Source organism: Fusarium mangiferae, assembly GCF_900044065.1.
Source record: "Fusarium mangiferae strain MRC7560 genome assembly, contig: FMAN_scaffold007, whole genome shotgun sequence".
Classification (NCBI taxonomy): Eukaryota; Fungi; Ascomycota; class Sordariomycetes; order Hypocreales; family Nectriaceae; genus Fusarium; species Fusarium mangiferae.
The window spans coordinates 1,082,163-1,098,835 of record NW_024573927.1 but is presented as its reverse complement, the minus strand read 5'-3'; the positions used below and the strand labels follow the sequence as shown (position 1 = coordinate 1,098,835).

General features: G+C 48.4%; 7 protein-coding genes and 1 non-coding gene across 8 annotated transcripts; 4 read left to right on the top strand and 4 right to left on the bottom strand.

Annotated features, from left to right (window-relative positions):
- The first annotated feature begins 336 nt into the window (after positions 1-336).
- On the top strand, positions 337-410 carry tRNA. Its single transcript has one exon. It is a non-coding gene; the product is annotated as a tRNA-Val (tRNA).
- An 811-nt stretch (positions 411-1,221) lies between these two features.
- On the top strand, positions 1,222-2,957 carry FMAN_13502 (uncharacterized protein; the record flags this gene model as incomplete). Its single annotated transcript, XM_041832978.1, has 5 exons — positions 1,222-1,378; positions 1,428-1,660; positions 1,710-1,811; positions 1,868-2,192; positions 2,242-2,957. 5 exons carry the CDS (start codon positions 1,222-1,224, stop codon positions 2,955-2,957), a joined length of 1,533 nt encoding a protein of 510 aa, XP_041683387.1.
- Positions 2,958-3,684: 727 nt separating this feature from the next.
- On the top strand, positions 3,685-4,589 carry FMAN_13501 (uncharacterized protein; the record flags this gene model as incomplete). Its single annotated transcript, XM_041832977.1, has 5 exons — positions 3,685-3,768; positions 3,822-4,017; positions 4,079-4,189; positions 4,240-4,285; positions 4,334-4,589. 5 exons carry the CDS (start codon positions 3,685-3,687, stop codon positions 4,587-4,589), a joined length of 693 nt encoding a protein of 230 aa, XP_041683386.1.
- A 145-nt stretch (positions 4,590-4,734) lies between these two features.
- FMAN_13500 (uncharacterized protein) lies at positions 4,735-6,221 on the bottom strand (the record flags this gene model as incomplete). Its single annotated transcript, XM_041832976.1, has 5 exons — positions 4,735-4,949; positions 5,011-5,380; positions 5,463-5,561; positions 5,609-5,899; positions 6,033-6,221. 5 exons carry the CDS (start codon positions 6,219-6,221, stop codon positions 4,735-4,737), a joined length of 1,164 nt encoding a protein of 387 aa, XP_041683385.1.
- A 3,067-nt stretch (positions 6,222-9,288) lies between these two features.
- FMAN_13499 (uncharacterized protein) lies at positions 9,289-10,029 on the bottom strand (the record flags this gene model as incomplete). Its single annotated transcript, XM_041832974.1, has 1 exon — positions 9,289-10,029. The coding sequence occupies one exon, from the start codon at positions 10,027-10,029 to the stop codon at positions 9,289-9,291; it is 741 nt and encodes a 246-aa protein (XP_041683384.1).
- Positions 10,030-10,878: 849 nt separating this feature from the next.
- Positions 10,879-11,851, top strand: FMAN_13498 (uncharacterized protein; the record flags this gene model as incomplete). Its single annotated transcript, XM_041832973.1, has 3 exons — positions 10,879-10,974; positions 11,023-11,169; positions 11,216-11,851. The coding sequence occupies 3 exons, from the start codon at positions 10,879-10,881 to the stop codon at positions 11,849-11,851; spliced, it is 879 nt and encodes a 292-aa protein (XP_041683383.1).
- Positions 11,852-12,406: 555 nt separating this feature from the next.
- On the bottom strand, positions 12,407-13,015 carry FMAN_13497 (uncharacterized protein; the record flags this gene model as incomplete). Its single annotated transcript, XM_041832972.1, has 1 exon — positions 12,407-13,015. One exon carries the CDS (start codon positions 13,013-13,015, stop codon positions 12,407-12,409), a length of 609 nt encoding a protein of 202 aa, XP_041683382.1.
- A 938-nt stretch (positions 13,016-13,953) lies between these two features.
- FMAN_13496 (uncharacterized protein) lies at positions 13,954-16,421 on the bottom strand (the record flags this gene model as incomplete). Its single annotated transcript, XM_041832971.1, has 9 exons — positions 13,954-14,351; positions 14,411-14,725; positions 14,783-14,988; positions 15,061-15,185; positions 15,238-15,338; positions 15,423-15,448; positions 15,497-15,586; positions 15,650-15,932; positions 15,986-16,421. 9 exons carry the CDS (start codon positions 16,419-16,421, stop codon positions 13,954-13,956), a joined length of 1,980 nt encoding a protein of 659 aa, XP_041683381.1.
- Between the last annotated feature and the right edge of the window lie 252 nt (positions 16,422-16,673).

The following is a 16,673-nucleotide window of genomic DNA, read 5'->3' as shown; positions in this document are numbered from 1 at the left end:
CGCTTAATAATTTTAGTTTAAGTATGCACGTATTTATGTTATAGAAAGAATAAATTTGTTTGTATGATGAACTCCTGGGCCGCCTATCACTACGCGTGACGCATTTCTGACAGTCTCCGGCGTGGAGGTACGTGTATAAAGCCAGCCTCAAAAGACCCTATAGCTAAGAAGAAATACGCCTAAAATTGTAGGCAAGAAAGGTAAATTGCAAAGACTGCGAGCTTTCTCCTTCATCGTGAGCGTCATCATGCTTGCAAGCTGATCTGAGTAAAAACAGTCGGCAACAGCGGGGAACTTGAAGGCCAACAGGAAGTCCCTTCAATATCCAATTGAGACGGTTCCGTGGTCTAGTTGGTTATGGCATCTCGTTAACACCGAGAAGGTCCCCGGTTCGATCCCGGGCGGAACCACGTTTTTTGCCCTACGTCCATCGAGTGACATGTATTTTTTGCCCCAGTGTGATGTTAGGGACATTATCCAGCAGGTTGTATTGTTACTGAGCGGTAAGAGTCGAGGCGAAGCGGCAAGGCATTTTTTTGCATTGAATGCTCCCCAGGTAGAAAAGAATGAGCTGGACAATAGTGGCTTGAGACATCTTCCACCAACCTCTGCCTTGCCCATACCAAGCAACTGATGAGGCTTGCCTGAAAACAGGAAAATACAACTGCTCGTGGAGAAGAGACACATTGCTTAGCACTCGGGATCTGCAATCAGCCTGCTAAGGCCGGTCCGGTCGTTGAGGCCAGACTCTTAGTGGCGTATGACGCACGAATCAACATGGAATTGTATCGCTAAATCCATGGCGTTCAATAACCATAAAACTAAGCCTTTCAGCCTCACAGGGGAAGGCATGTTGCTAAGCCATTTGCGACTCACACGCTCGTCAATTCAGCCCTACCATTAATCGTCTTTGTCTCAGGACCATACCATTCTTCATCCGGCAGCCAGAAACGAGCTGGTGATGCGTGACATGGAAAGTTCCGCTTGGAAGGCCTAGCACTTTAAAAATGAGGCTGAAGAGCTGAAAGCCTTCAAAGGGCAGACTGAATCTGGGTTGCCAGTGGCTGGCTGCGACGACGTTCTGGGTCCTTGGCATCTAACCACGAGTACAGTACCTCATGTGAACGACGGCCAGTCTTGAGTATTTAATACAATTCTATATCCGGCATTTACTAGATAAACCATCATCCATTTGTCAAGACCTCCTCAAAAAAATCTGCAATGAAGGCCTTTTCACTTTCGATACTCCTCGGTGCCCTTCTCTCCCGCACTGACGCTGCTGAGCAGAAGCACATTGATGATGCCTGTAGTGATGTCAGGGGAGTCATCGACTGTAGTAGCACTGTCACGTATCCCGACTACCCAAAAGCCATATATAGTAAGGCAACGCAGCTTCAGACTCTTTCTCAGCTAACATCAATCTACAGACAATGGTGTCCAGATTGATACAGAAATTGTACCTAAGGACGTGGATATCTGCAGCGCTGTCGATGAGGCACTTGGCAGTAACGACTTCGTGAATAACGCCGAAACATATTGCTCTTGTCTCTCAAATGCCATTTACTGGGGCACCATTTCAAATGCCAAACCCAACTACGATGGCCAGATCAATGCCCACTTAACGGGGCCGTACCTTGACTTGATATCCAAGGATGAAACAGTACGTCAACTTGATCGTGTTCTCTCCACCATTCTCTGACCGTTCGAAGTGTCTTTCAGACAATGGATACAACGTAATGACAGACAGAGCATCGGTGGTTAGGAGCCAGCTTACAGCTACAAATGGCTGGACCATCATTCGGGCTCCCGAGGTAAGACAGCCCATTGACACAATGTTGTCATTACACAGACACTAACGAAGTTTCAGATTGACGTGGCAACGTACAGAAAGCTCGCCAAAGCAGTCATGTCCTGCTATACCGGAACATGTGATGGACCGAAAGTTCGTGCCTTTTTCGCCAGCTACGTTCAGAACTCATACAGTGTCACCGAAAGCGATTTTGTTGGGATGCTCAACAAATGGGTTTCCTTGTTTGATACTCTCAAGAAGAAGACGACAGATGTTCAGACCTATTCGAAGCAAGTTCAAGCGCGTCTCAAGACTGTTTCCACCAAAGTCAACTCAGTCAAGGCCAATGTCTGTAAAAACAATGCCTGTAAAGGGGCGACGCCAGCCAACGCGTTCAAGAAGTGTAAGACTTATCGCATCAAGGCTTAGAACTCTGACTAACTATTCTAAAGATGCAAGCACGATCGCAACAGTCAAGAGTCTACAAGGTGTTCCTAGTGCTGCAGGGAAGTCGCTTGCAAACATCCCCAAGATGAAGCAGATTACACAGAATGCCATCAAGTACACCGCAACTCCGGCAGATGAAGCCTATTATCTTAATTTGATGACTGAATATCACGTCAACTCTTTGAGAGACGTCATCAAGGCCTTCAGGGTGACTCAATATCTCCCCCAGGCAGCAGACGACTTGAAGAAGCTCACAGGGACTTTCAACCTCATCAGCAACCATGCAGGTGCCGCAAAGACTGCTGCTACGTCCATCAACCAAATTCTTTCTGCCAACTGGGCTAAAAACTCCCAGCTGTCCAAGACGGCATCTGGTCGCAAAGTCTGTGATGGTCTTACCAATATCCAGAAGAGCTTTAGGAATGATCTGAAAGGCCCCCTTGACAATCTCATCAAGGCCAACAAAGCAGTAGAAGACATTCTAGTTCAGCTACCTCTTCGGAAAAAGAGACTCGAATTTTCGTCTGGTGGTGTCTCTTACAGCCGCTGGATCGAGGCTAAAATGCCTGTTCCGTGCAAAAAAGAGAAGATATATTCTAAGACCATCGGGGGCTTCTCGGCGAGTATGACCTACGAGGAAATCCAGGCTTGTGAGTTTGGTCCGCAAAAGGTTTCATTCATTAAAACTGTCATCCCATATATGAAGTACCGCTTTGTTTGATATCTTGTAGACCTTTGGCGAGGTATCATTGAATCATGCTTCCACAAGGTGCATGGGCAATTTATTTGGGGGTCTATGGACTCACGCAGGCCAAGATAGTCTTTATACAGGTTTTATACTTACGGGAAGAATTTTGAAGCTGTTTGGTAGTACATTTGTTGCCTTTTGCCCTTAGTGTCTGCTGGTATGTGAGGGAGAGTAAATTCTGTACCTACTGACCGAGACATGATCTCGATTCTCCAATGTCACTCGCCAGTAACTGGCTAGTCACGGCTTAGTCTAATCTTATCTTTGACCGCTGTCTTTGCTTTTCATCATCTTCCATTCTTTTTGACGTCCCGTGATACCCTATTACCCCATGAAAATACCAACCCCGCAAACTGCCCCATGATCCGGGGAGAGTCGGGGCGCTAGTCCGGGCCGGCTGCACACCTATTAGCTAACCGTTTCCTCCACAGTTGAGAAAAGTCTGAGTTTTAACTCCTGCACTTTGACGCCACTGCATATGGAAATTAATGCGGTAGTAGTCATGGGTTAACTATTACCTAAATGTTGAGACGCGGGTCGAGGGAAGGGAACGGAAGAAAATTCTGCAAGATGCAGGGAGGAATCAGGATGTATCTATAAAAGGTCTCAATGCCAAGTCTTGAGGCTTATTGTCTTTTTAAAACAACCTGATTAGATTTTGATAGCTGGATAACTATCGAAAACCGGTACAAGGAACATCATGGCTACCAAAAGTATCGAAGAGATCCGTTCTCACTCCCCCAGCCCTTCAGCTCCGGGTTTGGGCCAATGCATTGGCAATCCTGTACATCATCTACCCTATCTCCCACCTAGACTGCAACTAACGTAACCTGATAGTCCCCATTGGCTATGGGCACCTTCGCCACTACGCTTCTCACTTTGTCTTTATCCATGATGGGCTTCCGTGGAGTTGAGACTCAGACTATCTTCATTGGCAACCTTTGCTTCGCTGCTGGCCTTTGCATGTTTGTCTCTGCTCAATGGGAGATGGCCCGAGGCAACACCTTCGGCTACTCTGCCTTGAGCGCCTATGGTGAGTGACTAAGACGATTCTCGACGTAGACGCTGTGAACCAAGGCTAATCACTTCTCTAGCTGTTTTCTATGGTGGTTACGGCGTCATACTATGTCCATCACTTGGGGTCCTTGACTCTTATGGCGGACCGACAGCCGAGTATCACAATGCATTGGGATTCTACGTTCTGAGTAGGTCTGAATTGATGCTCATATTGATCCGACAGCTAACCTTCCTGTAGTTTGGGCAGTCTTGACACTGTTTTTCATGCTTGGATCAGCTCCCATGTAAGAGTTCTGACATTCTTTAGTCTTCACAAAGTTGACAAACTTTAGTAATCTGGTTTCATTTGGCATTTTTACCACTATCTTCTTTTGCTTCACCCTCGACGCGGCCTCCAACTTCGCCCATGCTGATGGAAAGCTCGAGGTTGCAAAGAACCTCATGAAAGCTGCCGGTGTCTTTGGCTTTGTCTCCGGTCTCTTGGGATATTACAGCTGTGCAGCCGCTATGTGCGCTGATGCACTTCCATTTGAGCTGCCTTGCGGGGACACGTCAAGATTCTTTAAGAAGATTCGCAAACAATTGTAACTATTTGTTGGTCTGTGTCATTCATACTCACATGCCCCTGAGTTCTCCAATCGTCCGTAAATATGCCTCAGGGTGAGGCGAATCGATCCAATCGAATTGAGGGACATTTTGAAATCCCAACGCCTTGAGAAGTAAGACTTGGCCATCATGATACATCGCTCATGTGAATGCCAGCGGGGGTGTTGCTGGTCATTCCGAGGTCGTGGAACTCTTTGGTGTACAGGCGAACGCATTCGCCGGGCTGGGTTCGCCCAGCGCGTCCTGCTCGCTGTCGTGCAGCGGCTTTTGATATGGGAGCAGTGGACAGCGTATTCATGCCTACTCGGTAGTTGACCCTCGCCTCTATCTGCTTCCCACAATCTGACACGGAATGTTAGATAAATCTATCCATACGGGAACATCTGAGCAGTGTAGCACATACCAATGACATACGTAATGCCTGGGATCGTCAAACTTGCCTCGGCAACATTGGTCGAGACAATGCATACCTGTCTGGTGGAACCACCAGTAGCCAAATCTTGGGCATGCTTGGGGAGTGAAGAGTACATTGGGAGTACCTTCAAACCTCGCACTTCCCGTCGAATCATGGCACAGGCCTTCTCAATATCCCGCACCGACGTTAAGAACACAAGGATATTTCCTTTGCGCTTGTTGGCAACAAATTGTCTGACCAACATCACAGCGGCCGAGTCGTAACAAACTGGTGGCTCCTGGACATGCTTGATTTTGAGGGCGTTAAACTGTCGTTTTGTCTCGAAAACATTTTGAGTACCAAAGTATTGACAGAACTTCTCGAGGTTGATAGTGGCCGACATGATGACGACTTAGGATATGTGTTAGGACTGAGACAAACGCGGAGTAGACTGAGCAAACCTTAAGGTCCTTTCGCTTTTGAATGAGCTTTTTGAGAAGCGCAAGCAGCATGTCGGTATTGGCTGTTCGCTCGTGAGCTTCATCTATCATGATACAGGCCTGGTGGTGTTAGACGAAAGGCGCGTAGAATAGTATAAAAAACATACATATTTGGAGAAATTGGTGTCGCCAGCATATTGCTGGAGTAATAGGCCATCTGTAACGAATCCAAGACGCGTAGAGCCTGAACTTTTGTTGTCGAATCTGACTTTGTACCCGACAATACCGCCCAGAGGCACGTCCAATTCTTGAGCAACACGGGTTGCGACACTGGTTGCTGCCACTACTCGTGGTTGGGTACAGGCCACACGTAGGCCGCTTGCCCACTCGTCAAATAACACAAATTGCGAAACTTGTATTGTCTTACCCGACCCCGTATCACCCACTACAATGGTGACCTGAAAATGGTTAGTCAGTCAGCTATTCAATTTTCCTTACTGCTGCACCTGAAGGAGGCAAAACTTCAAGTTGAGATTGGAAGAATATCAAGCTAAGCATGATGTAGCTATAGGTAGGATATAAATCACTTACTTGCTCCGAGTGGTACTTGTCAAGAAACTCTTGTCGCTGGGAGCGAACTGGGAGCTTCTTGCATCGATCTTCGTGGATTTGGAGATACTCCTTGGTGTACTCCTTGTTCTCGAAAAAAGGGTTCATTTTGCCGTCTTCGATAGCGGCGGCCTCGGCGGCTGTGGCCTCATTTCTTTTGAGACTGTTCATTTTCTCCATTGTCTTGGTTGGTGGTTGGTGATGTGTTGGTGTTGGTGGTTGGTGATGTGTTGGTGTTGGTGGTTGGTGATGTGTTGGTGTTGGTGGTTGGGGATGTGTTGGTGTTGGTGGTTGGTGATGTGTTGGTGTTGGTGGTTGGCGATGTGTTGGTGTTGGTGGTTGGTGATGTGTTGGTGTTGGTGGTTGGTGATGTGTTGGTGTTGGTGGTTGGTGATGTGTTGGTGTTGGTGGTTGGTGATGTGTTGGTGTTGGTGGTTGGTGGTTGGTGTTGGATGTGGTTGGTGATAGTTGCGTGATTGCGGATGTGAAAAGCTCTTTGTGTGCGTTACCACGTGACTGGATGAACCGAAGATTTCAAGGGAAAAGTTACCTACCTACCCATTTACCATGCCATGCATTGGTACCTAAGTACATAGGCAAGGTGGCCAGCTGTGAGCAGTGTCATCATTCAATCACGGACTTTGACCCCACTACACACAATTGCACTGCGCTCGACATTCTGTTGTAGTGTCTAAGTTGTTGCAGGAGTGTCATTTGCAGATTTGACAATGGTAAGCCCTGCAAACTATGCGTTGAGTGGACATTCCACCAACCAAACTTCGTGTTAGGGATGCCGTAAGGCAAGCAACAAGAAGGCAACCATTCGTCTCATGGCGCACTCACTAACTCAAACTCTTCATATGGGATGCCGTGAGGCGGAGTATCTAGTCTTCGACCAGAATGAACGTATGGGCTGACGAGAAGAAAAAGGCAGTCGATTTAAGCCTTGCCCTGTATCAAGGGACGTCGTGGTAAGTGATTCGTGCTTGTGGGGGAACGTGTTTGGTGAAAGCTCATGTTCCGAATCATGTTCGTCAAGCTCACAACTTCGAGGATGCCTTGCAAATCCCAAGATATGCTCCGATGAGGCGGAAGTCGTTGGACTTTTTGTGATAATTGCTGCGCCCTCAAGAGGGTTTCTTCGTCTTTTTCATGGCGGGGGTCTTCAGCTTGACGCGATGCTCGTCTGGGGTCGGACCTGGGGAGTCGGAAAGCGAATGTTCCTGCATTGATGAGCAAAGAGTCGAGTGAACGAGTCAAGTACATACAACATGCCACTCTAGCTGGACAGCTGCTATAGCCCGTACAGATGTTCAACGCCAGCATAATTCGCGGCTCACTCGCGGTTCATCCTAGACTTTCTTGCCAGATCGCCCATCGCCAACAATGATCGTGACCTGGGAGGGGCTGATCAAGTACTGGTTCATTGTCAGCTTCAGAAAGCGGAAGGGATTGAACGGAGTGGAAAGTCAGATGAATAGAGAGACCGCAGTCTAAGGCGTGAAGATATGGCCACGAAGTGAGAACAAGAAGGGGAGCGACGTACTTGCTTTGACTGATACTTGTCAAGACACCCTGCCATCGGGAACGGATTGGCGTCAATCTCAGCAGGCCTCGATGGGAGTTTTTGTTCTGGAGACTCTTTTTAAAGGAAAAGAATTCACCTTGCCATCACCGATGGCCGAGACATCGGAGGCAGTCTCTGAGTTGCGGTTGTTGAGGTTGCGGTTGAGGTTGCGTTTTTGGTTGGCTGGTGCAGTTGTGATGGAGATGAAATATTTGGCCTCGCTTTGTGCGAGGGCTTCTGCAAGCGCTCACGTGATAAGTTTGAAGGCCTTTTGTCATTATCGCAGCTCTCTGACTTCGGGTGTGGTGGTGGGCAGTTGCTGGCACTGCAGCTCTTTCGAGGTGTGACGAGGGTGATTGGGAGCTTGTTAATAATTCTCGATCGTTCCTCAGCCTTTCGATACCACACAGCTCGCTTTTGCTCCCCTGAAGGGTCTTTTAGATCGCTCTGAAATTGCCCTGTTGGGTAGGTGCGATGGCAGTACCAAAGCCCTAATCTTGAACACACGAAACATCAGAGGCGCACGGTAAGGTACCTTAGTCTCATCTCGCGTCCTCTCTATACATTCCCCTACTGTAATAAGAAAATGGGAGCGATACTGCTAAGAGGCAAGGTGCAGCCAAGTGTCAGTCCCCGTCTGAGAAAGCTGAGGCTGCAGGTGATGGCAGTCTTAATTACCATCAAGCTAGTGGGCAAGGAACCTTTCTGGTGATCAGAGCGATCGTGATGGTGCAACCGAGTGAGCGTAGGATCTCGCTATCAGCATCAGTCAACTGAGTCTTGGTTATGGATTTGTCCAAGACAAGACTTCGCTTTATGGCGACCTCACTTGCTGAGCACCCCGAGAAAATCATTCACAACCTCGACATTATGTCTTCCTCCCTCAAAAATGAGTTCGATCGGTTTGCACACTGAATCATGCGGGAAGAATAAGTAGTTGGCCAACAATAGCGCCCTAGATAAGAAAAAACAATAGCACGCAAAGGAATCATACGTGTACAAGAACAACAAGGGCACGATTGCAGTACTTTTATGGGATGTAACCTCTCAGCCCAACAAGAAGGAGGAGTGGGGAACTAAAACGGTATATTCTAAGTATACAGAGTCTCGAAGGCGTGAGCCGTTCAAAGAATACCAGAAGCGAATGACCACAAATGCTCCCAGTCTTGCTGGAGGGATGCCGTAAGGCTCTTGTACCTGTGCGCGTATGTAACGGTGATGGTTGCTCTGGTATGAGGCAAAGTGAGTTTCCGAGTGAATTGAAAGCAGTATGCCGCATCATGTTGGGTGCTGTGAGGCACAGGAAAGAAGAAAAGAAAATGTTTGGTGACTCGCACAAGCGAAAAGACACGTCGCAATCAAGAAGGGGTCGCATTGAAGGTCGAGGATTGTATCTTCGGAAGATTGGAAGCCTTCAGGCAGTCCGAAAGATCAGTTGCTGACAATGAGAGACTCAAAATGTTGGATTGACCCACGCGAATGGAGGTGGACGCCGTCTGGCGATGATGTTGCCATTGGTGGTGAGCCCGTTGGGCAACCGTGTTGGCGAGAAACTGAAGCCAGTATGAGGAGCGAGCCTGACAGACCAATTTGAGCATCACCAGGAATGGATAGTCATTCTGCCTCCATAAACACTACCATGACTTCGAAATGCTCTTGGCCACTCGTAACTTAGTTGCTCTCGCCAGTCTCTTCACCCCAGAGCTTCTCATGCACGGTTTTGAGCTCGGCGGCCCTCTCCTGCATGGCTTTGGCTGAATCGTCACTGTGATGAACGACCTCTTCATTTCCGTCGTCATCCACAAGTCTCATTGGCTTAGCGACTTTGTTTCGCCAATCAGGGTCATACTGACTGATCCAAGACTCACTCACGGCTCGGCCGTTGACTTGCCATTTGTAAAACGCATCATAACCACCCCAATCAGCACACACTCCCTCTGGCGCAGGGAACCACGGCAGTGATGGCACCCAGCCATCATATTGATGCGCGGCTGGGGCTACAACTTCGATCTTCTTGGTCTCCAATTTCCCGTCGACTTGGCGTTCAACTGAAAGTGTGACCTTCGTGCGATTGTCCTCGACGCTGTTCTGTGCAGAAAGTTGACGAACACGAAACCGAATGTGTCCATCAAGCATTGGTCCTTCGACCCAAGCCATGTTGTCACCGGTACAAGAGCGCTCTATCTCACGGGAGATGATGTTGGCTGTATCTTTGTAGGGCACGGAGGCTGTGAGGACGTCATTGATCTCGTCGGCCATGCGATGGTCCTCGTCCATTGTCGGGACTGTGCGCCTTGCTCTGGGAAACCATTGCACCCAGCCATCGGATTCATAGGCGGCTAGGTCTTCAAATTTGATCCTCTTCGTCTCCAATTTCCCATCGACCTGACGTTCCACATAAACTCCGATCATTTTGTACACTGCCTCCACGCGAGCCTAGAGAACTCCACCAACGCCCACCACTCGATCGGGAGTGCTTGTTGACTTGGGGACGGCGTCAGCCTAATGATTGACCTGGTAGGAGCTTTCGAGAGATGTATTATCCAAGGCCTATTGAGATGTTAGACATGATTGTGATTTCGTTTATTGCAACACTGACCTGTGCGACTTGCGCGACCTGCTCGATATCGGCATCGACGGAAGACGGGATTTCTCATGGAATCTCAGTATGGCCTGGCTTTTGAGACTCAAGATTTACTCACGTCTTGATCGGAGATTGAGTTGAATGGTGTTGAGAAAGAATTTCCTAAGCAGATATTTTGCGTGCTGGGGAAGCTGAGATACGAAAGTTGTGAGTTGGGGCGAGTGTGAAATAAAATCGGCAGAACGACAAAGATAAACCAGAATTGGAAGGGACCCACAATGAAGTGCATTAGGAATAATTTGCTCAAGTGTGTCATTAGCATTGGCATTGGCATTGGCACTGACTGGCAGCAGCTACCGGCAGGTGTGACGCGTTACCGTGCAATCTACAGATGCCTGCCTGCAAGTACAACGCGTGCTTCAGAGAACTTCCCATCGACTACCGGGGCTTCTCTTTCTTCATGATTCCATAGCCAAAGCGCTGCAAAAGCCTCGCAACAGCAGTACAACAAACACAAAAGCCTGCGATCGACTCACAACGTTACGTCCTTTCAGCGCTCCTTTTGAGACACTGGAAAACAAATTCATTTTATGATTGTTGGTAAGAGGCTCTGCTTCGGCATCGAAGCCTTCGCTTATTCGTACTGACAACCAGCAGTGGTGGCAAATTGAAGAGACATGGATCAGATTCCAAACTCCTTATTCGAAGAAGGCCGACTCGCCTTTTTGGGCGGTATTCCCCTCGATGCCGAGAAGCAGGAGGTAGAAGCCTTCGTTCATGATCAAGGCTTCGACAGTGCAGTGCTGCATTGACCAACGGAGTGGCTTGAGCCCAGTGGATGGAATCACCAGGGCTATTGCATCGTCGAGTTCACCTTGCAAACCGAGGCAAAGGAGGCAATCAAGAGACTACCAGATTGTGCTTTCAAGGACAAGTATCTACAGACAAAAATCCCCCAGCGTCGCAACGTAAGTACCTACTGCGCTTCTGGAATGCTTATCTAACAGTTTCCAGCAGCCAACTTCCCAATCAATCACTTCGAAGCTTCCTGTCGAGGCGGAAGCCATCCCCACCGATGCCGAGGCCGTCACCACCGCGACGGAGCCCGAGCCCTCGTTTGAGTCACCTCCTGTCGAGCCGCCCTCGTCGGACCCTTTCGCCGCACAAATTTCACTGGTAGACGACGTCAGTGCTGGATATAAGGCCATTCAGGAGAGGATCCGAAAAGACTTGCAAGAGCTGAAGTACCCTGAGGCGTATGCTTGCTCCGAGCACTGGTCCAAAAGTGACGTTGAGAACGCGGTTATCGGAAGGATGTTGGAGCGTGAGAAAGAAGATGGCGCCCCGGGCTCTCTTGTGGTGAAACACAATGGCCGCTTTCGCATTCGCTCACGAGTCTTCCCCTCTCCTTATGATGACGATATCAAGGGTGATTCTACCATCTGGATCCATGTCACAAAGCGTGAGTCAGATGGACGAAAGATGAAGATCATCGCTCTGTCTGAACTTCCTCTTTACGAAGAGGACGGATGGCAGGAGTGGTTCAAGGGCAATGTGTCGGCAGAAGAGAGTACTGGCGATGAACAGCACCATGTCTCCACTGTTGGGGATATCAACGCACCAGATGGTCCCAAGCAGGACACTCTCTAGGTGTTTGATATGGCAGCCGGCATTCGCCAATAGGCTGACGCCATTCACAAGAAACCCGGTCACGTACTGGGAGCGGCCAGCTGGGAAGCTCTCGTGTCAAATTCAAAACCGTTTATACCGCATAATGTTTCTATTAGCGTTATTCCCTCTGATGCCTTACGAGATTATCGCAATTGCGACAGTTGACTGGCAAGACTCCGTTGGCCTTCAGAAAGTTCTGCTGGAAACCTTGTTCTGTGCCAACGGACAGATGTCAAAGCTGTCATCATTTGGCACTCATGCTAGAGTAAATAGAGGTAACAAGTGCCTAAATACACAAATACAAAGTGTTTATCTTAAACAGTCAGGGCCCATGGAATACTCGTTGTTCCTTCAAGCTCGAGCGTTGCTATTCCTCAATCATTTTATCACAAACAGCCAAGAGCGAGATAGATCTTCTGGTCTCTGCATGTCTGAGGCAAGAGCTGTGATATTTTATAATACTACCATATTCAGAACTCAAATACTCCCAACCAGCAAAGTTTGAAGCACATTCCTTCTGATACTCCTCCCCTTTCAGTGATTGCGGCCGCAGAAAGAGTTTTGACTGTTTACATTCTGGTATCCCACGCTGACATGACCATTGGAATTATCCCAACGTGCCCAGCCTGCCTTGAAAGTGCCGCATCGGCTGCTCACGCTTTCCTGGATCTGCTGGCGAACAATCGTTGCACTGCAAGTGGTTCTTCCGGAGGTGTTGTTGCAAAAGTAACTGGCCACCCTACCCGAGATAACGTAGTAGTGATCACGTGGCTGCACAGTGTGACCGCTCCCGCATCCGTCCCTCAACAGCTTGACTGTGAGGTCGGCGTCATTGCGGTTGAGTGAGGAGCCCTCACACGTGACTCGCCAGCTCTGGCGCTTGTCCAAGGCCGACGAAGTGTCATCGCCTTCGCCTGTCGGCTCAAGGTTCATGTCAACCTTGGTATGATGGGCAACCCCATCGTCGTCGATATGAACCCGGTAAAATCCGTCTGGAGTATCCTCAGGGATAGTGAAGCCCTCCTCCAAGGAGGCTCCAGGTACGTCGAAGCGTTTCATGAGCCTCGATTCCTCGGCCTGGGGTACGGCGAGCCCAAGGGCTGATGAGGAGAGAAGTGCCGGGACGATAATGGAGAAGTGCATATTGACTAGTAGGTATTCGGAGAAAGGCTGCGGTTCAGAAAAGAAGTTGTTTGAAACTGTGAGATGGTTGAGCTTGCTGTAGCTTTCTAGCTGAAGTCCTTCCCTCCTATTTATACATTTCTCAAGGCCGCAGTCATCGCGGACTTGAAGGCGGATCCAATATGACACGGGACGTTAAGCCTAGGTACGCAAACATAGCAATACCTGCCTTTTCCTCCCAATATGTTGAGGCCCCCAATTATGTACGGTGATGGAACATGGACATCATGTTTTCTCGTGGCACAAAATGCACAGCAGAGGGGCAAATCCATGAGGTTTTACGGCGCTCTGATATTCAGACCAAGAACAGAAATCGCCGCCTACATAAGAAGGCCACTTTGCTGTCCAGCAGGTAAGCGAACCAATCGTTACGACACGGGACCTTGATGCCTTTCGTATATGTGGCTGGAATAGGAATTGCCAAGAATCACAAAGCGCAGAAAGTGTTACGGGGCCTTCAGCATCCGAGAAGCAGAGCGTCATGTGGTACTCTAGACCCCTGGAACGCTTTGATGCAACTGCGATCTGTAAAAAAAAGGCTGACAGTGGATCGCTAAAGGGAGAGATCCAATAGGAATGACTCTGCTGTGCCATTAGAGTGCTACCGCGGCTCGTTCACGGCAGGGCCAAGCATCGAATACAGCACAAAGCCAGGTGGCCTAGAAAATTGAGTCCTGGCGAGAAACAGTTCAACGTTGGCTATCATAGGCTGAGAAGCATGTAATATAACACAGATTGGGGAAAATCCCTCAAAAATGTGGCGGGAAACTCCTGATGTCAAAATGATGCGCCAAAATTCATCATCAGATGCAACCGAAACACATGCTTTAGCGCCTGTGCAATTCCCACCATGGCTTGCCCGGGTATGCATGTTTGTGTTTTATCAAAACCATCTAAATCTAAAGCTTTGTTAAAATGTTTTCCCCTAATACATTGATATACTTTTTGTATTCCTGCAAACACCCTGGGTTACTGATAGCGCTAGTATTCTTTACCTCTTGATGCGATACTATGCTCTTTACTGCACTCTCAACCTTCTTGCCGCTCAGTGTATACGGGATGTCTTCCACTGGGAATATATAAGCAGGTACATGCCTTGGGCTCAACATTGTCCTTATCGCGTCGCGAATCTTCGACAGTAACGGGTCTTTGAGCATGTTCTTTTCTCTCATCTTAACAAAAAGAAGCACCTGCTCATCCCCATCTTGATGCCGTCGGTGCCCAACGGCAATGCAGTCGTCCACTTCGCTGAATTTGTCAAGGACACCATATAGCTCAGCAGTGCCGAACCTAACTCCTTAACATTGTTAGTTACCACTAGTATAGCAAGATGTAGAAGGGGATGTAGGTACTTACCACCAGGATTTAGGACACCATCACTGCGACCGTGAATTAGATAACCTTTGGTCTTGTTCGTTCTGGAGACAAAGTCGCCATGAGTCCAAACGCCGGGAAAAGTATCGAAATATGCCTTGCGATATTTTTCCAGTCCTCCTTTGCCCCAAAATGTTACTGGCATGCTAGGAAATGGTTTCGTAATAACCAATTCCCCTTCTTGCCCAGACTCCTCGATGTTATGCCCAGTCTGGTCCCAGATCTCGACCTTCATCCCAAGGGTCGCTGCAGCAATCTCGTTACCATGTACACGGGATAGAACGTTGGAACCAATGACTATCAGACTTAGTCAACTTTCAGACTCCTTGCACAATTTAGGTGTTGAATACTTACTACATCCAAGCATATCTGTGCCTCCCGAACCATTGAACAGACCGACGCTGCGCGGGAAGACTGTGTAGAACCAGTCACAGATTTCGGCGGAGAGAGCCGAGCCTGATACAAGTACGACCTGCAAGCTTGAGACTTGTGGTGTTAGACCATGAAGGTCTCGCATCAACGTCCCCAGAAATTTTGGACTCGTGCCCCAGTGCGTAATACTAATGATGATGACATGGTCAATATCCACAGATCACATAGAACTAACGTGCCAAGAAACGCTCGATACGTACCCTTGCTCTTCAAGAAAGCGTAGTTGTTGAGAGCTTTTCGGATGCAACGGGCTTCCGTCATATAGAACTATTTTGGAACCCAAGCTCAGAGCTCCAACAAGGACGTTCCACATCATCCACCCAGTCTGTGCAAGGTTATTGGTGTCGTTTCTAGCGGGATCAATATGAGACACTTACTGTAGTGTACTGATAGTAGGTTGAGTGAATTCCAAGGTCCATCCCTAACATAAGATCGATCTTGTGTTTCAACAGTGCTCCTCCCCCAGAGTGACATATACCTAAGCGTTAATTAGCCTCGTTCTTGTCATATCTGAGACCTAGGTGTTGTATAGCTGGAGGATAAGAGCTTGAGCCTAACCTACACTTTGGCGGGCCAGTAGTGCCAGAGCTATTGAGAAGTTAATATTTTGTGGGAAGCTTTGGGGTCACTTCTTACGAGTATAAGATATAGACTGGAAACTCAAATGGAAGTTGTTCAAATCGAAGAGGTTCTGATGGAACACTTAAGAATTTCTCGAGGGACACCCTAGATTTGTTAGCATATTCCAATAAGCCTTTTTAAGAAGCCGCCGGGCATGCTATAACTCACAAGGTGTTGTCTTCCCAAACCGGACCGCTGATAACAATATTATCAAGCTCGGCAACCTGTTCCCTTAGGTCCTTTACCACAGTCTCTAATTTCCTTCTTAAGTCTCGTGGCTTTCCCCCATAGAGAATACGAGTCTCAGCGAACAGGAGCTTTGGGCGGGACTGCGTGTACCTGTCCAATATTCCCCGCGAACCCATCTCTGGAGATGCCGAGGAGAAAATAGCGCCGACGGCCCCACATGCAAGCAGAACAAGTACAGCTTCGATAGAGTTTGTCATGACAGCTCAGTGAAGTTAGCGACTGCTTATGGGGAATTGAGATAATCTTGGTCCTTACCAGCTACGCGGTCTCCCGCTCTGATACCCGCATGTCTCAATGCACAAGCATATTGAGCAACCTGCTGCTCCAGCTGCTTCCATGTCAAATGTTTCCATTGCGTGCCACCTTCACGACACGCTGACACGGCTATTTTGTCAGGATGAGCAGCTAAGCCAACGGCAAGCAAGTTTTCGGTAAAGTTAAGCCGGGCTCCAGTAAACCACTCTGGCCGGGGCCAGAGCGTTGAGCTATCGCTGACGATATTTTTAGGTGGTTCAGAGTATGTAAAGCCACATAAGTTCCATATTTCCTGGTAGAAGGGCTCAATGTTGTCCACGGACCACGTTTGCAGCTGCTCGTAGTCAGCTAGGTCTAAGCTGTATTTCGCATTGACGTGTCTTCGGAAGGCATCGAGCTGCGTCAATTGAGTGCTCGGGTGGCTCCAGCTTTCCATTGCAGTAGTTGTATGGTCCTGAATAGAATAAAGATGTTAAATGAGAGGTTGATCGGGGATGTGAATCAATGCCGGGGTGATGGCGGTTGACAAACTTATGATTGGATCTGATCTTATAGCCGTAGCATGCACATTGGCGTATCTGGGTATTGAAGACGGTTAGGCCGAAAATTGGAAAATACCAAACTTCGTCCTCCGGAGAAACCTGAACGTGGGGAAGTTCCTCCGAGTTGAATAGGTTCCTCCAGGAGG